Source organism: Aptenodytes forsteri, unplaced genomic scaffold (assembly GCF_000699145.1).
Source record: "Aptenodytes forsteri isolate BGI_AS27 unplaced genomic scaffold, ASM69914v1 Scaffold226, whole genome shotgun sequence".
In the NCBI taxonomy this organism is placed as follows: Eukaryota; Metazoa; Chordata; class Aves; order Sphenisciformes; family Spheniscidae; genus Aptenodytes; species Aptenodytes forsteri.
Window position 1 is genome coordinate 1,962,348 of NW_008795249.1, and position 27,421 is coordinate 1,989,768.

Sequence of the window (27,421 nt, forward strand, 5' to 3'; positions counted from 1 at the left end):
ACTTGAAGAAATTTGTGTGTCATCACTGATGTGCATCTCTCAACCTGGAAAACTCTGCTATTATATCAGAAAGTAGAATTTTGTTCTTCATTTGTTTAAATTCTGAAAAGTTTCTGTAAACTTTTCTTCAAGTGAAGCCTAACCTAAGACTATTTGCCCAAACAACATTCTTCTGATTACTTCTGTTATTGTTATTTTGATTATATCTATTCTTATTCCGTCTTTAATTGCCTTCTATAGCATACAGCGTGGAAACAAAAGGGACCAGAATTAAAGTTTTATAGTTGAGTGACTCTCAGACAGACATTGGCCAAGTTCTGGATGCGTAACTCTCCAACCTGTGCCGTTCATGTTATTTTCCTAGCTCAAGTGTTTTCAGGACTAAGTGATCTGGTCACAAAAGTGCTCGAATTGTGGAAATAGTTGGCTACAAGAACTACAGCAAGCTATTGAAAAGCACTGCATTTTTTGCCCTCATCCATGATCTCTCTCACACTGGACTGGAGAGAATACAATTTAAGAAAAATGGTCCTTAAAGTGGGCTCTCAAAGGCTGTCAGAAAAATTTCTGAGTAAACCAGAAAAAAATATAAACCAGTCAGAAAACTATGATGTGGCCTGAATAAAAAAAAAGAAACTCAGACATGGTCAGCTTGCCTAAACTAATAATTATCAATGACATAACATATGTTTGAGGAATGAAGTCTTATTCCCCGTTGAGATGAAACAAACAAAAAAATTTAAATATTACGTATTTGTTAGAGGATATTTGCCAGTGACACTTGTAAACTTCTACCCTGTCCTAAATTGAGAAACCATTAACTTTTTTTTTCTGTCTGTGGTATTTAAAAAAAAAAAAAATTATATTATTTATGCTGTATTTTCTCAGCCCGGGTGTGGCCAAAGCATCTTTCATATTGAAAGTCAGTCAAAAGAGTTGTCATACTGATTGTAGCCCGGTACCTTTCTAAAAAAACCTGACCGTGACCAGATTTGCAGGCTGAACATAAAATCACGCCTCATCCCAAACACCGTGGAAGAACCACAGAGAGAAGATATTTCACATTGAGAGTGTTTTAATAAATCAGCCAATAAAATATGAACTGTCTCCAAATAGAAAAGAAATTGCCATGGGCTTATCAAGTCACAGAAAATTTGTGTCTGCTAGGGTACAGATTTCTGGGTCAAGGTATCCTTTCTCCTATGTAATGCCAGGACAACTAATAGACCATGACTGTGGTTGGAACATCCATCTCATTTGCAGAAAAGCACTGAAACATTTTCTTGACTATTTCAGCTAGCACTGTGTCTTATGAAATTCTCCTCCTCACCCCACCCTCAGAAGTTTTGAATATTCAAACTCTTTTAATTGTTTAGCAAGCGTGTTATTCGATATCCTACAAATATTTTGGATGTAGATGTAGCTGCAAGCATTTAGTTGGCAATTCTTTTCCTGCCCTTTACCGTTCACTAATTTCATTACGTTCTTTTGAGCACTACATATTTTGATTATACCTCCGAGGTATACAGAATAGTATTTATGTGGTATTTATTTAAACCTTTTTTTTTTAAATTTATTTATTCCAGAGATGTTTTATGAATCTAATCAGATCAAGAGCTACTTACATTTCTTCACTGCAGTTTTCTGGTCTCTCCATTCTATAGCCTGTTTTTAGGAGGTTAAAGAGTCTTTCGGGAGCAATACCTGGGTAGGGATTGCCTCCCAAAGTTACAATCTCCCATAGCAGAACTCCAAATGACCATCTGAAAAAGAGAAAGTGAGCTTTTATTTAGAGCGGTAGGTTTCAAGAGCTTCGTGTGGCTTTCACCCAACAAATCCCTTTCTAGTGTTTCGAGAACCCAGCCAAATTCAAGACATTGCTGAGCCAGAGGGGCCGTACAGATGCACGTAGGGCCATCCTTGTTCCTAAATACTGTTCATTAAAAAGATTAGCAACCAAGACAGCAGAGATAAGGGATACCCCTCTTTTATCCATTGACAAAAGCTAACTGTATCCTGGGAAGGCCCATCTTCTCTGGACAGCAGAAAGAGAAAGTCCTTCCCATGGTGGCCCAGCCCAAAGGCTTGTTCTTCTGTACAGTGCTCCTGGAGGCGCCTCTCTTTTTCCTTTGGCTACAGAGGGAGTCTAACCCCCCTAATTAGCCCTTATAGTCCTATTCAGAAATAATTGTCTAAATTTGCACAGGCTGGCTCAACCAGTTACCAAGGGGCTGGTTTGCTGTCTTGATGATGAGGTGGTGTTTCTTTATGTGCACAACGTGTTTATTTCAGCCACAGGCAACACCTTTGATTTCAGCTGGTCTGTTGGGCCGTTTCAGTGATTCAGGACTTAATTTTCTTCTTGGAGTTGATGAAAGAAGAGGAAAGAATTTATTCTGGAAATACCAAATGCCTAAAATATAGTTTAGCGTAGAACAGAAGACAGAAGAAACTGTTTTCTGAGATGAACAGAAGAAATGGTGACTTTTTTAACCTACTTTATTGACGAGCTCAAACGAAAAAGCCTTGCTCAATGGGGTGGAAATACTTAGATTAAATTAGTCCATTTTTGGAGGGCAGGCCAGGAGAAGAGAGGCAAAAATGTTTTTCTTTCCTCAGTGGAAGGCTTTTTTGAGACACAAAGGAGCTACAAATTACCCTGAATCTGCTCAGCTGACAGAACTGCCAGAATTTGGATGTTCAAAATGAAGGAAACCAGCCAACACTGTTTCCCTCAAAGGGGATACTCAGTGGGATGCATCTGGAAGCAAAATTACATACAATTTATGACAAATATTAGCTTTGGTGCTCTCATCATCGGGTAATTTCTGTGAAAACTCCACTTTTAAGAAGATTTTAGGAAGTGTTACAACACCTAATGCCAAACCAAACAGCAGTGTCTGATTCCCTTTGAAAATTCCGTCTCAAAACGTTAGCCACAAACCTCACCTCCTGTCTGACTACATTCCATCTGTGGTTCTCACGTTGTAAAGAACAATGGTAGCCCCAAAAGCACAGCAATGAGGCTTCCAAAACGGGCAGAGAAGCCAAACGGAGTCTCACGCAGTCCTAAGCGCTATGCTGCAGTTCTTCTCCCTGGTGCCATTCATGGAATTAATTTTTAATCACTCTGCACATTCTTCAAAGCTAATGAATATTTATAGCATTTTCATATACTTTATTAATATACCTCCTCATATCCTTTTTGAAGCCAATTAGGCTCTGCCATCAGGTTATAATTCTGTCCATGATTAATTCAAATAAACTTTGCAGCGTGGCAGGTTTTATTTTTAAAATCCACCTCTTCTGCTTAAGAGGAATTTTACAGAATATGGAAGGAGGGATCAGATGAGTAATTTCTTAATTAAAAGTTATTTAGTAAATGGGCATATTAGAAGAGAATGCTGTAGAATGCTGCAATGCTTTCAAATCATTATACAAATTAAGTACTATGGGAGGAGAAATGGGAGGTGAAAAATTTCCCATTGTGCTGTGTTTATTGCTGAAGAAAAATGTGACAGAAAAAGCCAGGAAAGAAAAATATAATGTGAAGAGGAAGAGAGTAGGCTAGCTTTCCACTGATGTCATCGACCTCTGAAGCAAAAAGGGATTTTGTAAATGCTGGCGAGTGGTACTGCTATTAAGCACCGCTAACCACTAACTATATAGAAAGGCTTTAGAAGGAAGAGGCTGGAAAATAGAAACACAGAGTATCAGAAAAAAAGGGCATACTGGAATGGTTGTTGAGTATATTAACATATATGTTCACCTAAAATATAATTGCATCACCGCAAACAACAAAGAGTATTTATAAAATAGTATTTTCAGCGAGTGTAATTATCTAAAATAACAATCAGTGCTGCAAAAAAGCACTTCGTTTGTCAGTTTGCTGCTGTTGGAATGGCATTCGTGGAACCTGGAGAGGATTTGCTTTGCAACTCTCTCTGTGTGTCTCAGTACTGTTCCGTAGGGACCGGGCTAAATCAGGAGCCGCTATGTAACACTCTTAGATTACTTCATGTATAACGGCACGAATAGTGAAGGTGACCTCACCAGTGAGTCAAAGGCACCGTGTCAGCGTGGCAGATATTTAGACCTTTTATGCCACTGCATTTCGGCGGACCTACGAAGCGCAACGCAATGCTCTGTTGGGACTACCTGATGCGTCGCCAAGGAAGCTGGTAAATAAGCACGGCTTGACACGGAGATGCTAATCCAGATCTGGGAAGCAGTAAAGCTACACAGCACCAGCGTGCTGCCCAGGGCGCTGAGCTAGCTTGTTTGACGCCAGCTGGGCAATCTCTGCGTGGCATCGTAGCGCACGTACAAGAGATGGGCTCCTGGGCTTAATGGCAGCCCATCAGGAAACCAAACAGGGAGGAACGGTGTTGGATCCAGAAGATCAATCAACAATCAAAGAAGAGGCAGTTACACGACAACACAATCTGTTCTGGCCCCAAACCATAGCGACAAATCTGTTTTGCAGAAAATGAAGAAATTAAAAATACGCTAAGGAGTTTTTAAAAGAATTTTAACAATTCTCTGGGAAAAGTCATTGTAGAGAAGCAGGCCAGCACAACGGATCCTCTGAGGAGGATAAAGAGAGACCCAGAAAAACCTGTAAGCAGACCTAAGTAAAAGTGACATTCTCCCAAGAATTACACCGATCTTTCTTCTTTTCTTACTCCAAGTGAAACAAAGTAAATGAAAATATTTTGGAAATTTTCTAAGGCAAGCAAAATATTTTATTTCACTAAAACTGCTCTGACCTGCAGAGAGAAGAGTGAAAAGTGAATGCAAATAATTTTAGAAGTACAAATCAAGAGGTTCCTATTTGCACATACTGCTATTATCAAAGCGTTTTCCCTCAAAGTGAAACGTCATTGAGATTGGTATGTTTTACTCCATTTGAGTTTAACGAAAACATTGGTCAGACTCTCTTTCAAGGGAAACTTGGAAGGTATCAGAATGCTACCCAAAATGCTACCTAGCAGACAATCAGGCGTAAGTACTGCTGCTTTTGCAGTCCCTGAGAGGTTTTTCTCCTAAATAAATAATGCTTAGTTTTACAGTGTCTGCCTGGTGAGTAGTCACAAGCATCATTCATCCCAGAGGGACAGAAATTAAAGTATCTGATCCCGAGTCGAACGTATACAAACGCTCCTCTGCCCGGCTCCTTGCTTATCAGATGTGAAAACAGCTCAGCTATGGTTGCTTTGCCACCTAATCGTCACAGGTGGAGACAGGAGCATCTCCACCTTCAGGACCTCCGTTTCCCCAATCATGCAAATGAACTTGCATCTTGGCACTGGAACCGGACTATCCCCCTAAGGTCTGAGCTGGCTGTCATTACAATTAATTGGAGTTTTGTCATTGATTTCAATAGGAGGGAGGCCAGGCGTTAAATTGTTCTTCCCTGCTTCCCACCCCATCCCTCATCTGCCAGCCAGTGTCACAGACGAGTGACGAACAGGAGCGGGGAAGTTTGGGTACAACCATTATCTTTAGCGGAGGCTAATAATTTGCGTCTATCTCTTCAAAGGCAGCCATGGCACATGAACAGATCCAACCCCTTGTTGATTTCCACAGGAATTAGGTACCTAAATGCCTCTGATAATCTTTTCTTCGGACTTAATTCAACAGTAAAAATCTAGCCGATGGTGCCATCCAGGCTGTGTCCTTCATGCCTCTTGGCAAGAGTAACAGCTTTGGCTGCTATGTACCTTGTTGTGCTTCCTTCCTCATCTTCTTAAACAAATACATAAACCATAAAGAATAGAAGAATTTACACTTACACATCACTTTGCGTTGTATAGATATGATCAAACAGGGACTCTATGGCCATCCATTTAACAGGTATCCGACCCTAGGAGGAAAAAAAAAGCAACAACGCAATTACTGGTCAGAAAATTAAGTTTCCAAGTGGAAAACCAAGGTATTTATCTTCAAAACTGTAACAGATACTCTATCCATACTCTAATTAATTTTCCGATGGACTGAATGATTTGGCATTTCATAAGAAAAACAGCGAGGAGAACAACTGTAAGTTTTTAAAATCACTCATTCATTTCATTGCACACACTGCAGTAATCTAATTATGTACAATAAGGTGGTGTGGGTTTTTTTCCAGATGGTCACCAGTTTAAGTCGGATAAACTCAACTCTCCTCTTAGCAAAGAGCTTCATCCAAAGAGTTATATTCTCCAAACGTGAATGTCCGTCTTCTAACAGGACAGGCCCCATTGCTTTTGGGAAATGCGCAAATGCAAAAATGATGGGGAATGACGATCAAAGAGGAAGAGCTATGTCATTTATATCGGGGATGACGCATAAATGGAAGCACCTAGACGTTAAGATACCTTAGCTTTCTGAACTGTACCTGGACAGTCATATTCGGTTACTGGTTACTAAGTTGAACCTACAAGTTGCTGTTTTCCACTGGCAGAAATTCACCGATAAAAATCTGAGAGATCTGCCCCAGATATTCATGAAAATCTAGCCTTGCAAAATTTCCAAGATGTTTCATAACCTTCACAATATCACTAGCATTCATATGCCTTAGTAATTCTTCTCATGAAATTCATATATATACACGCAACAACTGTTTCAGTAGGATTTGAAACTTATCCTTCTTCCTTCCTCTCAATTTTTTCTTTTCCCTGCTTCCCTATGCAAGCAGACGGATGCTTGTTAGGCTCTGAAGAATACTACAGCGACGAGTGTCTCAGAAGTAAAGAGAAAATATCCATTCAGCGCATCAACACCCCGCCAAATAAAATGAAGCTGCCTTTATGTAAATGCATCATTCTTAAAATACAGAGCAACTGGTATAGATCGATGTAAAACGCATACATCAGAAGATAGCTAAACGAACGTGGCAGAGCCCTTTTACATGTGATCGTGTCTTCCAAAGGGTTGGTTTTTTTTTTTTCCTTCGCAACTTATTTTGACTTACGAAACATTCACACAAACTGGCCTGAAAAACCAGGGAAAGCTAAACTGAAAGCTCACAGCATTTCTGGAAATCTTTTCGTACAATTCTAAAATTTTCACAGGCAAAAAATTCTGTTGGCAACTCTTTCATATTAAGTCATAGAGGGAACCGAACCAACACTACTCATCTTGGAAAGAGTCAGTAGAAAGGAGCGTTAGTCAACGTCACAGCCTGGCCTGGGATTGACTTGTAAAAGTTCCGCTGATGTCAGCGACAGGTGGACGCAAACAGGCAGAAAGCAGGATTTGGCTTGCTGTATTTGACAGTATTTTTTACAAGAATAACTAAATGACAAGCCTTAACTTATCTTCTCAGTCCCAAAGTTACGATGCTCAAGCGTTTCTGTTCAGGGAAGTAGCGATGTGACTCAACAACTTGTCTTGCCATCAAATTGCCTTTGCACCCTCCTACAGGTGAAACGTTACCGTATGCTGAATCCTGCCACGAGCGCTGCGAGCAGACGGAACTCTACCTAGGCACCTGACAATCATTTACCGTGGCAGGCAAAACAGAATTGCTTTAAATAACCTCCGGCAGGCAGCATTAGCTCCTGATCTACCCCGACCTGCGACGTACCATTTTGATGAAGATTTGGCATCTTTCATACATTTGGAAGTATTTGTAGGAGGGCTTTGCTTCAAGTCTTCTGCATAGATGTGGTAATTCCTGAAATTAGGATCTTTATAGAAATCGTCTGCATTTTTTCCAACTCCTTGGGATTTTTTTTTTTGTTTATATTTTTAATTATAAATAGGAAAAGAGACAGAGAAAAACGATGGGGTTTTTTCGCTTGTGTTTTCAAGCGGTGTGATGAGGAACCGGATCAATGAGAGGGCCCACCTCATTTAAAAACGGGCTGCCCTCTACCTGTAAAAAGGTTAATAGGTAAAAGCTCCCGCAATGAGAAAAGGCGTCATTCTTCTGTATTTACGTTAACGAAACACATGCTGTTTCTAAGCATCCTGCGTGAACTCTCTAGCCTTAAGAAATAATTTATTACAGTCTATTTGGCACATCGCTTTTAAAAAAAACCAGCAGATCCCATCCTAGTTAGAATCATAGAATCATAGAATCATTTACATATTGTCTTGCAACTCTTCACAGGATCACAGAACCGCTGAGGTGGGCAGGGACCTCACCCCTCTGCTGAGAGCAGGGCCAGCCGCAGCAGGTTTCTTGAGACCACTTCCAGCCAGGTTTTGAACATCTCCAGGGAGGGAGATTCTCTGGGCAGCCTGTTCCAGTGTTCGATCACTGCTACGGTAAAAAAGTTTTTTCTTGTCTTTAAATGGAATTTCTTGTATTTAAAAGAGCGCCCATCGCCTCTCGTCCTGTCACTGGGCCACAGTGAGAAGAGCCTGGCTCTGCTGGCTTTATTCCCTCCCATCAGGTATTTATACACATCAGTAAGATCCCCCCCCACCCTGAGCCCTCTTTTCTCCAGGCTAAACAAACCCAGCTCTATCAGCCTCTCCTTGCATGTCAGATGCTCCAAGGCCTTAATCATCGTAGTGACCCTTCTTTTACTTTTATTAACTTTTACATACTAGAAATAAATAGGTTTTGTTGACGAGTCAACAAAAAGAGGCGGAGGAGGTAATGGTGACTTAAATATGATACTTTTTTTTTTTTTACACATATATATTACCGTCCCACTGATTAAGCTCATAATTTTCATTTTTATTTCTTTAAAATGGAGAATTATTCTCAGTTAATAAAAAAATAGCTATTTTCTTTTTCTTCGGTGCGCAAGTCCTGCAGCATAAATTCATTCTCTGGATTAGGTAATAATTCCCACTACTGTTTGTAATATGCACTGTACCTTGCTCCTCTTGACGTATGAATCTTCTTCATATACATCACGGGAGAGGCCAAAATCAGAAATCTTCATTTTGCGCCCTTCTGCCACCAATACATTTCTGGCTGCTAAATCACGATGGACAAGCTTTTGGAAGAAACCAACAACGGTGTTTATGCTTCTCGTGGAGGAACCGACTGCTGACATGTCTGTCTATCGCAGGGACATGCTCAGATCACTGTTACACTGCCCTACCTTCATTTCTGCAAGGTACTGCATTCCTCGTGATATCTGCCATGCAAATGAGATCAGATCTCCCATTGTTAAGGCTCTCTCGTCAGGGTTATCCAAATAACTTGAATTTCTGTTGCCATCACTACCCACGTAGCTTGGTCCTACTTTTCGACTTTCCCTGAGAAAACTGCGCAAGGAGCCGTATTTAGCGTATTCCACAATTAAATACAGCGGCCCTGAAATAAACAAACACACTGATAAATACACAATTAATAGATAACCTTTTCCCCCCCCCCCTTCAAAAAAAAGTCTCTTTAATCAACACATTGTTTTGAACAGTCAGAGGCTGCAGACACCTCTGGCCTTTACGTAAAAGGCACCGAATCAGCCATGGAATCGCAGAATATTTTTAGCTTATATCCTCTATGCAAAGTGAGTGAGTTTCAGCCTAAATCAAAGCAGAATTCAGGCTCTTGCCTACATTCCCTCATCTAGATAATTTGAGACTAAAAAAGAGACAACCTTCTTACAGATCAGATCTGTGAAACAGCCCAACTCAGAAAAACTGTAAAAAAAAAAAATTAAAATCAAAATACTTTTCTGGAGTGTTTGATACTGAGCTCACAAATCATCTGCTAATTCCAGTGTTGGATTTAAGGTGCCTTTTCAGAGCACTTAGAAACATTCTGACATTTCAATCCATTAGTTTCTCCTCCCCATTACCCACATGAATAATATCCACTCAGTGCTTTAATGCTAAATACATTTGTCTGCTGTATCAAAGCCCTCCCACCCCACACGCTAATGAATTAACTTGGTATTTATTAAAAGCCTGTGACTCCAAAACAATTCACTTGTTTGGGAAGAAAAAAATACATTGTACTGAAAAGACAGAAAATAAAAAATATCCTGCCCTGCTGGTTCATTACCTTACTAAGACTCAGAGATGACTCAGACCTGAATTATATTCTCTGTCTACAACTAAAAGTGCCACCTGCAACAGAACTGGGTGGGCAAAGAAGGCAGGCCTTTGCCCAAGGTTGCAACATGATTTTAGGCTGCGTGATTACAGATGCCAAAGGAAGAGGATCTTGCGAGGATGTTCGATTTAACGCGAACAGAAACGATTCAGATCAATTCCTATGCACAACAAGGAGAATTTGCTTCATTGGCAGTTTATAACACATGCGTCTGACAGTTTCCCCCCCTTGAAATACACCTTTCAATGACTGTGGCTTTTCGCAACTATTTCACAACAAGAGGGAGACAAGAGTTTTGTGACGGAGGAGGAGAACTGAGTGTCAATCTAACTATCCAGCTGTATTTTAACAAAAGGATCTGTAGATGTCTTTTTTTGTTGCGTTTTGGTTTTTTTTTTTTTCCCAAAGGGAGATCTCACTCCCTGGCTCAGGCCTCAAAGCATTGTTTTAGTATGAACAGTAACAACAATAATGAAAACCCCATTAAACTTTAAATATAACCCATACTTGAAAACACTTACTGAGCATCAACATAATATAAAAATATATATTGATTGGAAGAGAATTGGTAGTAGACTGGTTAAATTTAAAATAGCTTCAGAATCAAAACATGTATTGAAGAAAACCACAGGAAGAACGTTTAGTGACACTGAAGTAGCATTTCCCCTTCCCTTCAAACATTGCTTTTCTTATGTGTCCCTCATTTTTTCAGCTAGCAGCAAATTTAAAAGGTGCTCAGCAATTATTAAGCAGTGGTCCAAACCCATCAACGAACTGCTCTTTATTCCCTTGCCTGACGTTTTCATCTTAATAACAAGCTTCTAATATTTACCATCTTGACTGCAGGCTCCGTAAAGTTTGATGACGTGAGGATGGTTCACCTGTTTCAGAAGGTTGAACTCTGAAAGCAGATCTCGCAGCTCACTCTGGGAAGCATTTTCTGCAGAAAGTGTCCAAACACACAGTTGCGGTTAGGAAAGCATTACTCAAGAGTTCTCTACGTACCGTCCGAGGTACGAGATCAACCATTTCTCCTGGAACTAGCAAGAGGTTGGAAAACTCCGTACCTCCCCACAGGAGAGAAATTTCCCCGTCTCCACTGTCCTGCAGTCATTCGTATCAGAACCAAGCGAATGGGACTGCTGCTGTTCTGGCTGGGTAACCTGCTATAATCATCGCTCTGCCCTGATACAAATGACTGCAGAAAGAGTCGGTCAGCCAAGAATCGGGACCAGAGCCTGTAATGCCTTGCATTATTAGATGCCGTGAAATTATTACAGACCTTTTCTAGTGTTCTAAAGCAACTTTTTGGGGCGCATCAGTGCGATCGCAGCTTCAGAAGCATATGAAAGCCAACGTTTTATGTTGATCAAACCAAAAAACTCGCCCAGTTAATTTCCATGATGTAGCCCTCCTCCTCCTAAATACATTTTCTGACGGAATAAAATTCCACTAATCTACTGGGTTACACTTGTAGCACACATCCAGATTTAGAGTTCAGAAGCTAAACATGCGGTTCGGATTGATTTTACTGGGAGACGCGTATGCAGACTTCGCAGATGTCAGTGGAAATCATATGACGACGTATAGCCCCTAGAGGCTTTCTTAGCCTTTGAAGCATTTTGTTTTGGCAGAATTCTTCTAACAAACTTCCTCTTTGAACGCACTGGGGCTTGAAGGAGATCTTTAGTCATAAAGACACCGTAGGTCAGGGATAACCCTTTTTCTACCTCATCCTTCACCTCTCTGACACACAGACCCTCCCTGGATAGTTCCTGCAGAGTGTTATTACTGGGCAGCTGACAAGTATGCCGTCACCTTTACTTAAGGCCGATAAAAAACAAGCTCCGCTTCTGATCTTTGGTACTGTACCTTATGTTTTTCCATAAAGGCTGTAAGCACCAAAGGATTTATTTACATATCCATTTAAAATACGCGTGCTAATAGTTTGCCCTGGTCATGATCATTTTTTATTCTGTGCTACTATATGTTTGTTTCTGCCATATATTATATTATAGTCTGAACCTCCACTCAGATTTCAGAGTCTTCTACCCCAGGGAGTGCAAGATCGGATGGTCTCTCACTGCTGATAGGGACTACAAAAAATATGCATTTATGTAAAACAAAAATGAACAACATCAACTTAATGCCTGTGAGAAAGTCCTGTTTTTCTAGCTCTGGAACTGTGTAGCATGTGCAAGAACAGAACAAAGCTCCCCACATACCGTGCCTGTTTGTCTGCTGGAAGAACAACCTTTGATAGTGCACAAATGGAGACAATTAGCTCTGAAGCTTTATGCCCCTTGTTTTTACAAATTGTGGATAACATCTGTTTACATTTGGTGTTTTCCTCTTCAATTTTATTGTAATCGGGGCATTTGTATCATGCAGGAGGTCAGATTCAATTCATATGAGAAAAGTGGTAATAATGGGCTGAAAAAATTATCCCTCTGTTCCTTTAAACCTCATCCATAGCTCCAAAACTATTCTGGCTCAGCTAATTACTTACTGCTCCTTGTTCCCTCCCCAGGACGTAACGCCAAGTTGACAAAGTCGGGAGAGTCCTACCCTGGTCTGTTCTTAACCACAGACTGTGCCCATCTGCACAGCTCAGGCAGGAGACAGGTTTTATGCAATAAGCAGGAGGCTTTCTCCGTTTGCATACTGGTATCCATACCATTCCCTTTTAAAGATCAGGCGGCGCGGAGCCCCTAGTACTTGGACAAATTACCCCCTTTGCAGCTGTTACAGGGAAAGAATGGGTGAAGTTGGCCTGATCCAAAATAACCGTCCTTTATACTTCCTGACAGCGTTATAAAGACCACTGTGGACCAACGCAGCGTTTCTTATACTTGAGTCGTCACGTGTTAACAGTAAAGCTAAACCGATAACAACAGATACGTATCTGCAGAATGACAAATGTTCTCCACAGTCAAGTTGGAAAATGGAATTTCAGGTGACTACCTGCAATGTAATTTACATTACAAAGGGATTCATTAGAGCCTGAAGTATTACTGTAAATGTCAGATCAATTTATTAAAATAAGGTGCTTAAAATAAAGGGTTACTCCTTCGCATTATCAATTCCGTCAATTCTTTCCTTCGTAATAGCTAGGGAAAGCTGAATGTTAAATTATCTGCAAGTAAAAGCAACACTTTTAACCACTGTGTCTTGGAATCTTAACTCAGTCGCACGTTGTTGATGAAAATGTGCTAGAAAATCAGTGACATTAAGTGCACAAATAAACATGAAATGAAACGATTACGAAGACTATTCTATCGATAATGATATACAGGTCGTTACCTGAGTGTTATAACTAATGGTTAACTAGTCTTCACTTCTGAAAAGACTTAGTTCCCAGATTTCCTCCATATGACCTATTCTCCACTGAACCTCTTGCAGTGCAGGCATGCGCTTCATAATGCATTCATTTCTTTGGTGAAATGATGGGACGTGCAGCATCTTTGCTCTCAAGCAGCAGATGAGGTGGTGGGTTTTTGGTTTTTTGTTGTTTTTTTTTTTTTAAAAACCAACCTTGCATGTAATAGAAATGGTAATAAGTAGAATAACATTTTCCTATAATTACATGTTTTTACTTATAAGCGGCAGCAAATGGTTGAGGTCATTCAGCTAAAGCTAGCGGCCCAGCTAAAGGAATTCTTGCATCCGTAAGCCTTTCTGAAGGTTGTTTCCCCTCTTTGTCTCGTATATTCCGAGGTGCCTGATACGTAGGGACTGCATGCACATACGAATTAGCACACAAGACGGTAGAGAAGGACACAATTTCCTTTTCATACCTATTTCATCTTTCAGGCTGGGGTGAATAAATGGCCTTCTGAAGGAACTGGTTTGAGCATTTCCACTGACCTCCTTCACTATCATCGCATGTCTAGTGAAGTCCTAATTAGAAACCAGGCTCAGACATTAGATACGTAAAATCTAAACTCGGATATATCTAACTGTAAAGGTGGCAAAAGCCATGCGTTACAACAGCTTCCACCTGAAATGTACAGTAACACTGGAGACTTTCCACTTCAGAGACCAGGCAAAAACATGAATTTTTTCATGTTTTTCTTTCAGTACCACTTCTTTTTCTGTATGGAAAAGAAGCAGGTATATTTGGGGCTGAAAACTACTGAACAGAGATGGGGACAAGAGCTCAAGGTCTCGCGTTATCATCTCAACGTTATCTAGGCATACTTTTTTTTCCCCCAGCTTTAAAGTCTTAGGGAAAACTCAAGACACCAGGAGACAGCACTGGGCTATTCAGGCCAGTTTGGCAGAGCTCCTAGTAATTGAAAAGCAGATCAGAAAGTATAAAAGTAGATGGAATTCTCAATCAGAAAAGTAACTTAATAAGTCTATTATGTCTCTTGACACGATTATAACATGTTTTATTTAAAAAGCTTTGTCAAAGAAAACTGGGTAGAGGGGAAAAAAAATAACCAGAAAGCTTTAACAAGCCCTTGCAATATTTCCATCAATGCCAAACAAAATTAAATACATTTGCTATGTTAAGTCAGAGGCTCCTTGCACATCATGAATTAGAATTTGTGGAAATTACTTATTTGGATCAATGTGACGCTAGCTCCTAAAGCAAGAAATCTGTCAGAATATAAAAGAATGCTGGAAAAAATGGAGGCTGTGGCAATGGTTGGGTTTAGCTGACCTTTTAATTTCATGCTAGCCCCTCTTAAAATCCATTCAGAGGTTACAACAAATGGTTTTCAAATCTTTTCAGACCCAGGTGTGAACGTACCTTTTAGCATTTTCACTGCCACGGTGGTATAGCCAGCTCTCCCCTTGAGTCGGAATGCCGTTGCCTTGACGACCTTTCCAAATTCTCCTTCTCCAAGAGTCTTGCCCAGAACCAGGTTCTTCCGAGGGAATTCCCACTTTGGATCTTCCTGCGGGAGAGAAAAGGAACCCTATAAGATGAAGCAAGAAAAGGAGCGGCTAGCTGCACCCAAAGCATTAACGTTCAAAAGGAGAAAACATCCTTCAGGAACAGGTACGCGTTAGGGTACAATGCTTGGTGGCTCTTTTTATCAGTATCAATGCATTCTTATAAAAGCTTCTGAATCTCTCGGTATTTTGGAAGTGTTTTTCCATTTACCTTGAAATCACCTACTTCAAAACAGGCTGTACGTGTAGTCTATGGATAATGGATTATATTCACAGGTCTGGGAAATCGGATACAAACGAAACATGAAGTGATACAGGATAAATGCTCGCTTTCAGAATAACTATGAATACGTGACCTCGGACTTCACGGAGAAGTAAATCCGTTTTACTCACAGAATAAGGCTTTCCCTTAAGAGTTCGTCAGAGGCAACAAGCCTCCTCTTATGAAATTAGTGTTATTAAGCCTTACAGTTACAAAATGACGACAGATGTACAAACCAGACAAGAAATTAAAGCAAACAGAGCACAAGGTCTGTGAAGACCTCGATATCTAACACCCAAATAGATTTGATGTTGCCGCATATGTCATATAAAGTGGCAGTGTTTCTCTACCGTGTCGGTCCATGAAAACACTCCAGCTGGCAGGCGTCCTGGATAGTATGTGATTCAACACAGAAAAACCTGCATTAAAGGTATGATAGCGTGACTGGGCAAAAATCCTTAAAATGTGGGTAAAACTCACACTCCAACTGACGCCTACAGTCTGTTTTGTTTTAAACTTACCCTTGTTGTGATACTATGGCTCATCACAGAGACTACAAACCTGCTGATTATTACTATTTAATTGGACAAAGTAAAACCACGCTACTGTCAAATGTAGGGTTACATTTCAAAAAAAAAACATTGGCTCAAATTAGGCCTAAGGTGTTACATTATATTAAAACATAACAAAAATAGAAGAATATATGGTTTATCCAATTACTCATTAAATATCTTTACACATGATTTCTGTTCTAGTTCTTTGAGTTGGATATTTCTATGAATAGATGGCATTTCCGTAACATTTTCTGCATGCATAAACAACATTCTTTAGGAACAAGAAAAACGTAGAAAAAGAGCATGCAAAATGACGTCAGGCTTACTGGTATTTTAAAGGTGTCTACAGACACCTGGTTCTCCATGGAATCTAAAGAAGGCCGGCGGACGTTAGTGGAAGAGTAACTGATGGGGTAGGACTGGGCTGGGCGCCGGAACGTCATTTCTGCGGAGGCAATAGGTGGCTTTGGAGAATTCTTGTGGTAACGATGGATGAAATAGGAAGAAAGCAGCACGGAGATGATGAAGGACAGCAGCACTGCCCCTGCTATCACAGTCTTGCACACGTCATCACACAGTTGCTCTGTGGACCAAGAAGAGCTTCTTAGAACTTTGCTTGTTGTCTCCTGCTTCCGATTTGGCAGTGCACATGACACACACACGGGTGTGACAGAAACAGAACTCAAAATCATTTAAAAACCTAGAGGAAAACCTAATAGCTAATTCTCAGTGCAATTTGTGAATTTGCAAATATGCCCACTGCACCTACCAATTCTTTTTTTTTTATTTTGGACACCAGCAGGTAATTGTTTGCCTAACTGCCTGTGTAAACGTAAGGATAGGTAGCTTGACCCCGTATTCCTTATCTTTATAGACGTAGGCTACTTCTGACACTCTTCTTTAAGATGCAGCCTACCATATATCGATCTTCTGCTACCACTTATCTCTCTGGAGACATATGATGAATTTTGCTTGTGGACAACAGTTTATGTTAGAACCATTCAACCCATCAAATAAAATCTCCTTCAAATGTGAATTTAATTCATTATGTCAATTGTTAGACATTAAAGAATATTTCGCTTCAACTTTTTAGATTATAAGGAGACAGAATATTTCTGCTTTAACAAAATAATTATTGCTGAAAACATTGCCTAATGGGGCAACTGTAGTAAAGTGATATGCATTTTTCCCTCCCCATTTACTAGTTCCCCTTTTGCAGAAGCACTTCTAGCGTCTTACTTTGGAAACTAAGTTTCTTTAAGCCTGTGTGCCCCTAGACAGCATTCCTAGGGAGTCGCTTCCAGAAGAAACCGGGAGGTCCAAAATAGTCCTTGCACTGTTGTTCATCAGATAATCCTGACTTCAGATACGTAGTTAACTTAGCTACATCTGCAACCTGTACCCCGGAAATAAGTGGAAACAGCACAACATCTTTCTAGCATTTAAAAAAAAAAAAGGGGGGGGGGCAAAAGCAAGAAGCTTTATGCTTCCTCTTTTTCTCCTTATGCCTGTAGAACATCTAAAGAGTAAATTGAGATATATTCCAAACAATTCAGTTTTAAAAGATGCAAAATATTTTGCGTTCTATTTATTATTACCAATAATAAAAATGATTTTTTTTTTAAAAAAAACCCCAAACTATTTAATCCTCATCAATCTTTTTCAAACAATTGTGTAGAGCTTTTTGGTTTAAACAAAGGTCAATGAAAAAAGTAATCCGCTCCTCCTCCTCCTAACACAATGGGTGCTGGCTACCTCTGACATTCTGAAGCCGAGATTTTCAGAAATGATTAGGAGGCTGGAATTACTTGAAAGTAATAGAAGTTGTTATTCTAATTCTCCTAGCTGTCTTTGCAAATATCAGGTGAGTCTCACTGAAACCCAAAAGCTGCTGGAAATCAAAGGACGACCAACCTGTCATGTAGTAATGGATAAAAAAAGAATTTTTATTCAAGGACAGAAATAACCCCCCTCTGGAGATTTTCAGGCTCCACAGTAGAAGTCAAGGTGCCAGTTCTTAATTAACGTTATATCAGCAGTCTCTGACCAAAGATATTGCTTATTAACATGCCCACAAGTTTAGATCATTGTATATATACAGATGGTAGATACCAACAGAGGAAAAGATTAATATGAGAACAGCAGATAACACATTTAGACTTACCCTTGATATCATCTTTCTCACAGTAACAGTTCTGTCTTGGGAAGCAGTAACAAATCCCATGTCCTGACTTAATTCCAAGATTTCCAATTCCTTTCCCGTGACCACCAATAATGTTTCCACCTAATCAAATACAGACACAAGCTAAGATTCTCACATGTAGTCAAAGGGGGGGGGGGAAGGGGGGGGGAAGACTCTCAAAGTTTTCCATGGGTTTTTCCTAGTATGCATCTGGAATTTGACAGGGCAGCACAGTGCAGCGACAAAGACAGGGATTCCTGAGAATTAGGGGAGAGGCTAAATTCTGAAATTGCCGAGATCCTGAAATGAGAGGACCTTGGACTGCTTGAACATTAGCCCTGATTAGCAGTTATTCCCATTATGGAAGACTCTGGCTTAAAATTTCACTATAATAAAAATATAATAGTTGTCTTTGCATTGCATAGTTGGGATACTTTCCTAGTTTCACGTACCCCTTAAAACCTTATCTAGAATCCCATTATTTAATGCCAAACATCTACCTCAAATGATCATCTCATGGCTGTCCTGACTCAGTTTCCTCGTAAAGCATTACAGTTCTGTATCAGTGAGCTCATCTAACGTTTTAAAATTCTCCCTAAAATATCTTCCCTAGTCTACTTATTGCAGTTTCTCTCCACCATTGCCTTAGGTATTTTTTTTTACGCACGAGATGATGTACGGTCCAGTGGTATAAACCAGCGGTCTACAGACTTGAGTTCCGTTCTTGGTTCTGATGCCAATTTCCTCTTACCTTGGAAAAATCAGCATACTGTTCTAGATATCATTTGTTCTATTGTCAATGGAGATAACGACAGTTAGTCACGTCTGTGAAATGCCATGGGACAGTCTAGCGAAAGCACTAAGAGTAAGTGCCAAGTGTAAGTGACAAAAAACGAATCTTTTGTTATCTAAAAATGCGTTGTTTAATATTCGGAAAACAGTGCCAGCAACTCATACAGAACTACTCTTGATTTCAAGCAGGAGTTCTTCATGCGGGGTAATCGCAACTGTATTTCCAAGTAACTTTTTTCCCCGCATATATTATAAAAATGACCATTAGTTGTGACATTTTTCATCTATAAACTGCCTTTAATCACAAACAGCCTTGTATAGACAGAAACCAACCAAGTTCTGTGAGTTTAGCTGCCTTTCAGAAAAATCGCCTAAACCATAAAGGGATCCAAAAGATGAACAAGTTTTTTTCAATATAGTCTTCTTTTTATTTCAACTCATTTTCCTCCATCCCATCTAAGTCGATAGTAGAGTGAATGACTGTTTCTTTTACATTTCTTCGGATGCGTGACACGAATTGAGGAAGAGGATATTTTCTGGCAACATGAAGGCAAACATCCTTTTTTAGAAGAAGTGAAACAGGGACTTGAGTATTTAAGCAAAGTAGACAGATTTTGACCATCTTTCTAGAGAGGCCACACCTACTAAATTATATGCAGCTCAGCTGCTTAATTTTGGAAGAGACTGTGCTGAGTCCTTGCTCTCTGAGCTGACACTTGTTTGAAGAAGCATGGGTGTTCCCAAAAAGTCTTGATTATCCCCCCCACCAGCCAACTTTCTCTATTGTGAAGAGGTGATGAAATAAAGTTTCCATTGGCCTCAGAAAAATCATATGTATTCATCTATATCTGCCTATGTTTGAGGACCTGGTAGAAGGGGGAAGCAGGGAATGAGCAGGTCCTATCCAAACTGTTCTTGAGCGAGGGATTTGAAGACAAAGGGTTTTCACACAGCAGGGAAAGGAGGAGAATATTTTCACTGCAGGTGTGCACTGGAAACACGGAGCTTCCTATATGCATTCCAGAGACCCAAAAATGTATTTTTCACCAATGCCTTGCTGGTAGGGAAATTCCAAGAATTATCAGTATTGTTCTGAATTGCGTGGTGTTTCACATGCTCCTGTTTTAAATCATCAGCTGCTTCCATTGCCCTGCGGTGGGAAAGAGCTTTCCCTGCTTCAAGATCATTTGGAAAAAGGAAAAACCGCGGCCCTATCCCACACGCCACGTAGAAAACTCCAGAAATTCAGAAAGCAAAAACACCGGTTGTTGGACAAAACCAAAGACGACGTCCAACCACCGCTGAGAACAAAGACATGCAAAGCAAGGTAGAAGCCTAAGCGCTGTATTTTTTTTTTTCCATTATGAGAAAGCCAACGTTCAGAGGAACCTACAAAGATCAGTCATTTACAAATGTTTAGCCAGATTCACACACTACGACCAGCCCTGAAGCAGTTACTTACTACAAGAAAAGTCTCTTGCTTAGAATGCAATTAGGTTGCCTCTATTTGATAGGCACAGCCACAGCACCAGTTGTTTCAGCTGAGTGCCCTTGAATGTAATATTCATAGTGTTAGTGTGAGAAAGCAGTTTCAGGACTCAAGTACATAGCCATCATAATAATAGATGAATTATAAAAATAAGTATTTTAGCGACTGTCTGTTCTTAAAGAATATCCTTCATCTTAATGCATCTGGGGCTTTCTATTTATTGCTTGCCATTCCCAAAGAAACGTCCTCTGCCAGTAAAAGCGGATATAACATACTCCTCCTGCACCTCTGAGCTCCCAAAGCACACTCATTTCTTTGTCTGTAAATGTACTGCTTTTGGGCACCAGCCCCGGTTCTGAATTGCGTCAGATCATGTATAAAATTATCCGACTCAGGCATTAAAAAGGCATACATGACATCTTGAAAGCTTGTCTTACTTGCCTGCTTCTATTATCTAGCAAGACAGTATTTCTTTCAGGCTTCTGTTGAGCAAAACATCTGATGCTGCATATGTTGCACGTTGCATGTTTTAGCATTGCAGCCTCTGGCGGAAATATTTCCACTTTTAGAACCACAACGGATTGCAGTTATTACCAATAAGGAATTCTTTTCAGATGATTAGAGAAGTTACTTGCATTCACGTCAAGCATTTCTGCCGCTTTAAGGATTGTTTTTATGCACTCTAATGAAATAATTATCTTTGCGATAAAAGTCATTTACAATACACAATCACATTCTTGCATGGAAGAAATACAAAGATGCCTCTTTATTAATTCATTTTATAGATGAACATAAGTCCTAGCCTGTAAGAAAATGCTAGTTCCTCTAAGACTCCATTTTAAAATGTAAACTTGGAGTATACAATGTCAGAGCCAGAAGAATTATTCAAGAAACATCTGTCTTTATTCCCAAATTAGATACTGATAGATAGAAAGAAAGATCCACTTAAAAAATATCTTCTCATACAAGACTGAAATCGCTCAAGTGTGATACAAAGGTTAGAAAAACAGTGTATCTTCAGGGCGATTGTGAACTTGGAAGGTATGAGCAGGTATAGGAGTGGAATGCAGCTTTCTGCATTGCGTTCGAGAAAAAACACAAATGCATTTCAATTCTTCCTTTGTAAATGCTGTTCATATGAATCTCTGCCTGTATCTTCAAATAGATGAGGCACTGGATCATTTCGATGGTCACCTGTCAAGTAAGGCCAGGTGCGTTTCCCCACATGATCCCCTGTAAGCACGTTTCTTTTAAACTGAAATTTGTTTCTTCTTTCTTATTTAAACTGGAGTTCACATAGGCATGGTTTCTATCATATTGTGCTAAAGTTTGGGAGTAGGGCTTTAACTTGCCTAACACGTATACCTGTTTCGGCAAATACCTCCACTGAAAAACACTACCTGCAAATTAGCAGGGGGAGCGGAATGAGAATTACTGAGAAAACCTTATCTTTCCATCACTGTCAGCCAATAGGTGTTGGCTGACCGGCTTAAAAAAGAACAAGATTCGTCCCCACAACCTTAACTCTCCTGTACGATTCAAATGCAGGTATGACAATGCAGAGATGCTAAGTGTGTTGAGCTTGTAAAGGTATCTGGGATCAAGAAAGCGGCACTTGAACAGCGATCAGCGGTGACACAGAAAAGCCCAGCCTAAAATGTTTCCGTACTTGTGCAGTCTTGGGGGCACACAGCCGGATCTCTGCTCTCAATCACATCACAGGTGCCATCCGGACAAGTCTTGATACTCGGGGTGCACGTGGAGTAGTTTGTGGTGATCCCTGTTAACACAGAAACGGACAGCTGCACGAATGCCGCGAGGCTTTGGAGGAAAGCGTATCGCATCTCAGCGCACGTTGACAGACCAAAGCACAGGTTACTTTTCTTTTTAAAATAAACCATCTATGAATATGAATACCATTCTGCTAAAGTAACACGCAAGACAACAGCTAAAAGCAACTGGAAGAAATATATTTTTCACTATGTTTTCTGCTTTTGACAGCCCTTTGGGCACGTCACTTGCAGTTACAGTGAGCATTACTTGAAAAAGAGCCAGTTGACCATTTTGAGACTGAAGAGTAGCTTGCACAACTAAGGCTGTCTCTACACAATTTCACACAAACTCGACTATGAAGGTTACAAGTAGTCAAAGAGAACGTGCGATACTCATGCCGTTTGAAGGAATAAAGCATCGGCACAGAAGCATTGTTCTGGAAGAGTCGAGAGTACCGTCACCCGTCAGATCTGTGCCGCAGACCACAGAAAACAGAGACAACGGAGACACAGCTCCTGTGCTCGCTGTCTGCCTGCTGGGGCATACCCGCTCAGAGGCTCGTTGGTATGTTCCAAACTCAATTCCCGGTCGCAGAGATTATCTTGCGAGCCGTAAGTCACCCGTTCCAGTTACACTGCTGCAAACCCAGTTCACTACCTGGTGTTTTACGTATCGTGTTCAACATCACCAGGGACAAGATCAAGAATGACCATTCCAACTTGACCTCATTTTCCTTCCTAGCGCATGTTTCATTTGGGCATTATGATGAATTTTTTTAGCCCCAGCTTTTGTGTAGTTTGCTATACCGTGTTGTCCAGCCAGGATAAATCAGTTTATATCTCTGGAAGTCAAATTACGACTATTTACACAACAGAAACGTACCTTTTCCGCTCCCCTGTCTCCACTGGCAGCTTCCTGTTAGCACTCCCAGGCCACCACACTCTTCACACTCCGCGTGGTGCTTACTCACAGCACAGGAGTCAGGGCAGTCCTCCTCTTTTTTTAAAACTGTTGGGAAGAGCGTTTGCTGTCAGTGCAGGACAAGGGGGATGAACACACAAGCAAGTCAGCTCAAATCAGAAGGAAAACTCCAGTCTCAGGGGAAGACACGAAGGAAAGAAAGACGAAGAAAGGCGAGAAAGCCTGAACACTGACTGACCCAACTATCAGCGAACTTCGGTAACAATTAAAGAAAAGTCCCCGTGTTTCTCTTCTGTGAAATAAAAGACAAACACGACGGCATGGTTATCTTTGCTTGATAGCACACCGTCAATGCCTGCAACTGTAGAAATGTGCTAACATACCGATAAGAGAAAAACGGGGACCGTAAGTACTTACAGCTTCATACAAAACTTTTATTTAAGGGAAAACACTGAGTACTTGGGCTAACGCAGTAGTAAGCCCAAAGAGCAACAGCTAGGAATGTGTGATTTCAGACAGCACAAGGCTCCTGCAAAAAGAAAAGTCCACTGCAGGCTTTTGTTTCTTCTCCCTCAACCCGTTCGGCTCTTGGCATCGGAGTTGCGATATGATACAAGGGAAGGGAGGCAACTGTCAGGTAGAATCGCAAGGTTCTGCACAAAGTGCGATATGGTTTGGAGAGAAACGACTACATTTCCAGCGTAATCCTCCTCTGCTGTGGCTGTTGTGGAGTATTTCTAACATTCTGCCCTTACGAATTTGTCAGTAAAATGAAGTCAATGCAATTGCTACGTGAATGTTAACCAAAAAATTTTGTTTAAAAAAAGGAAAAATTGGAGTGAGAAGTAGGGAGAAAGGTGATTGAATAAATATACTTAGGCCAGAGCTTTGTGGTTTTTTTAATATATATATACACACACACACGCCCACACACAGAGACATTTTTTTTTCTTCCATAGGAATATGTGAAATACAAAATAAAGGTCACACACACAACAGATTCTTCTAAATCAAATGTCATCGTGAACATTAGGAATTGCACATGATACACCACCTTTCTGTGCATTAGTTCTTCAAACAAGTATCTGCTACAGGCAGGTCCGATTCAGAACTCAAAATGCAAACTTTGCGATCCGTATCTTGTAACTCAGACCCGTTTTCACTGTTAATGCCATCAGTTTATAGATACCCTACTAATGCATCACCTAACAGAACGCCTGTAAATAGCAAATAGTTCTGAGTCGGGTACTTACGAGTGCCTTCCAACACAATAGTGAGGAGGGTTTTGGAATGTTTCCTGCTCTGCTTGTCTGTAGCTTGAATAGTGTATTGTATTTCCTTGCATTCGGGTCTGCGTAGCACAGAGGAATCGTTCACATAAAGGCTTCCCCATTTGTCTTCTCGGCCTTGAAGTATGCTGACAGGATAGCAGCTTACGCTGGGGGACAGTAACTTGTAGGTGATGTTCACACCACGGAATTTCATACAGTTTTCGATGCAGATTCTTCCTATCTAGGCTCAAACACCAACAAAGAAATCACAGACGAGAAACAAAACTATACATCACAAATATTCTGTCCTTCCCAAAAATATCTGAAAGAAAATTGAGCATATTACACCTTGCAGAGTTGATGTTTTACTACCAACGCAGGACGTGAATACTTCAAATATGATTTATTCTCAGTAAAAGTGAGAGGTAAAGCATTACCATTGTCTTCAGGCTAACAGTGGAAACGCAAAAAGCCTTGACCCAGAGACGCAGTGATATTTGGTGCCCACTGCTGATGGTCAGCAGTGTTCAGTGAGAACAAGACCCTGTGATTTGGGAAAGTCTTGAGTTCAGTCCCTGCTCTGTCCCAGGCTGATCAGTGAGAAAAACATTGGTTTTGCTTAAGAAAGCAAACAGCTCAGCGTGAACAAAGCTGAGACTCTTTTCAAATAGGATAGAAATAGAAATTGCTAATACGTAATTTTCATAATATTACAGTCGAAAAGTTTCTGGCCAGCAGAGTTCTCCGAAAGCCTTAAAAGGAATGAGAACCTCATTGTTTCCCACTTGCAATTTTTTTAAACATTTTTATCTAAAGATGAAAATATGGTGCTTTGCCATATTTGAACTTCTGCCTGCCAGAATATCTATGCTAGAGCACTCTTCAGTCTGAAACAATTTATCTAGGAAGCACGGGAACGTAAAGCCCCGTCTCGTGTCCAGCTCCTGTAGGAACTGATCCAAAGCTCACTTTGGTTTTTCCATTTACAAGAGTGGGATTCGGATCAGGTCCAGAGGCATTGGCTCTCCTTGCAGGGAAAACCACAACGTGAAGGGTGGGGTGTTATTTAAGGGAACTTGGTGACGGATTCTTTTCAAATGCTGCAGTTAAGACGTGTTTTCAAGTAACGCCACTGCTGGTAAAAGCGTATCTGTACATCTTGGGTTTAGCATTCTTATTAAAGGAAAAAAAAAAAAAGTTTTTTGTACTAAGGCCTCTTCCTATGAACCTGGACTTTATTTAAAGTCAGAGAGGAAGCTTTTGCAGTCCTAAAAGCATATGTTGTCACTGGATAAGTCCCACTTCATCTAGCTTATTCCCATTCACATCACTGACTGGTCACTTGGCACCATTTGCTGGGTTTTTTTGTTGGTTTTTTTTTGGTGGCAGGTTAACATACAAAGACTATGAAAGCAATCAGAAGCTAGGCCGTTTCTTCCACGCCGTCTCCTCTCCACAGCATGCTGGGACTGGCAGGAAGAAAAAGAAGTAAAGACATCAACTGTTCATAAACTCTGTCTAGACACAAGGTCTAGACAGGTCCCTTCCAGAACCACGTCATCTTAGCTTTGGTGCTGCGTTGCAGCTGGCAGTGGTTTGCAACTGCTTAGACGGTGTTTCTTTGAGGCAGTAGGAGACCATAATGATGTCCCGTGGCATTAACCTTTATATAGACTAGATTAAACTGTCCTTTCTGCCTACTCTGTCATAGCTGCTTTTTCCAGGCACCTTTTTGATCAACAGACATTTCCTGCAAAGGGCATGGAGAAGACCCCATAAATTCGGGGTCCCTGAGGAGCAGATTATCCTTAGAGTGGCGCATGGGCCAGTTTTGCTTTCTCTGTACGATTTCAGGAGAAGCTAAAAATGCCCCCCCCCCCAGGAAGTTTCTACAAGAGAGATGGGCTTTCTTTTTTTGCCTGATTCTCCACTAAGGTAAAGCCCAAGACTGTAACTTTGCCCTGCACCGCAGGTTCTGGAGTCAGCACAGCTCTCAGATGCAGCAGAGCACAGCACCAGGGGAAGGAGGCAGAAGCAGCCGGTTCCTCTTTCTCATGAGGAGGGTGAAAGAGGATCCTGGTAATCAGGATTAACATCAACATACAGGGGAGGAACCTACAAAGGTGCATTTTGCAAGACACACAACAGTTAACACAGAAATACCATTATCAGAAATAGGAACGGAAAAATCCACCTTTTGAGCCCCAGAGTTTAATAAAGTCTGGATAATGATAATGATAGCGTTCCTCTTCACTGAACTCCAGGGACATTTGGAAAGATAACCTCTCTGAAAATCTCAGCCGATGTTATTCATCATTTGTCTCGGTAAATGTCAATAGAGCTTTAAGTCCTTTGATAAGTTAAATGCCACTGGGCAAGCCTGTACTGTCAGGCCATGCTTCTGTTATTCAATTCATTTAGCTGCTCAAATAGACAAATGGCATCAGCCCAGCAGTTAATCATTTCTTCACACTCTTGTGTTTTCCTTAGGGCAAGAGACAGCTCAGCCTTAATATTGATTTGGCCCAGTACTTTTCCTTACTGCTCTGGCACATCGCGGCTAATTATGCAGACGACTTTAATAATGTGGAGTGCTGGGGACTAAGCTGCTTCCACTGACTTGTGCTCCAACCTGAGCACGCTGTAAATGCAAACCCAGCCTCAGAAGCGGATGACAGTAACTGATCGAGACCACCTCCAGAGCCAGGATGAGTTTTGCATTTTGCTGGTCAAGAAATCAGAACAAAACCTCTTTGTGAATTTGTCTTTAGGCAGCACAAAGAGAGATCTCGTCCCACAGCCTTGGAGTCCTTGCCAGAAAGAGTCTTCCCTGCTGCTACTGCCACCCAGTGAAACTGCACAGTTTGGGAACGCGCCATTGTTTCCAGAATCCCTAAAATTCCCTTTCAGACGTTGGACTGTCCTGACAACGTGCAAAACCAGCAGCTTTGAAAGTTAACTGGGTTTGGGGGGTTTTTTTTTTGGTTTTGCCTTCTGGAACTGGAAAACTATATACTCCCAGACTTCAAACAAATGCATTCAGGCAATCTAGGGTATGCACAGATAAACATGGTTTAACCAAATTTAATTTGGAATTAATTAATTCATAATATTATTGTATGAATACACCTATATGTAAAATCTGCAGGTATATGTATACATATATGCACACACACACAAATCAATTAATTCATATATATTCATACACACCTAACAATTAAGTTTCCACGCTTTTTAAAATTACAATCATGTTGTGACATACGTAC

At 40.7% G+C, this 27,421-nt stretch overlaps 1 protein-coding gene across 1 annotated transcript in view; it reads right to left on the reverse strand.

The window, feature by feature from the left end:
• RET (ret proto-oncogene) overlaps positions 1–27,421 on the reverse strand; it is an 82,205-nt gene that overhangs the window by 5,668 nt on the left and 49,116 nt on the right. The window contains exons 8-18 of the mRNA XM_009278826.2: positions 24,138–24,396; positions 22,846–22,971; positions 21,860–21,970; positions 17,892–18,011; positions 16,054–16,310; positions 14,766–14,913; positions 10,839–10,946; positions 9,048–9,262; positions 8,817–8,939; positions 5,796–5,866; positions 1,626–1,763 (exon numbers count right to left, since the gene is read on the reverse strand). Coding sequence (XP_009277101.2) covers positions 1,626–1,763; positions 5,796–5,866; positions 8,817–8,939; positions 9,048–9,262; positions 10,839–10,946; positions 14,766–14,913; positions 16,054–16,310; positions 17,892–18,011; positions 21,860–21,970; positions 22,846–22,971; positions 24,138–24,396 — 1,676 coding nt within the window. The remainder of the gene's footprint in view (positions 1–1,625; positions 1,764–5,795; positions 5,867–8,816; positions 8,940–9,047; positions 9,263–10,838; positions 10,947–14,765; positions 14,914–16,053; positions 16,311–17,891; positions 18,012–21,859; positions 21,971–22,845; positions 22,972–24,137; positions 24,397–27,421) is intronic.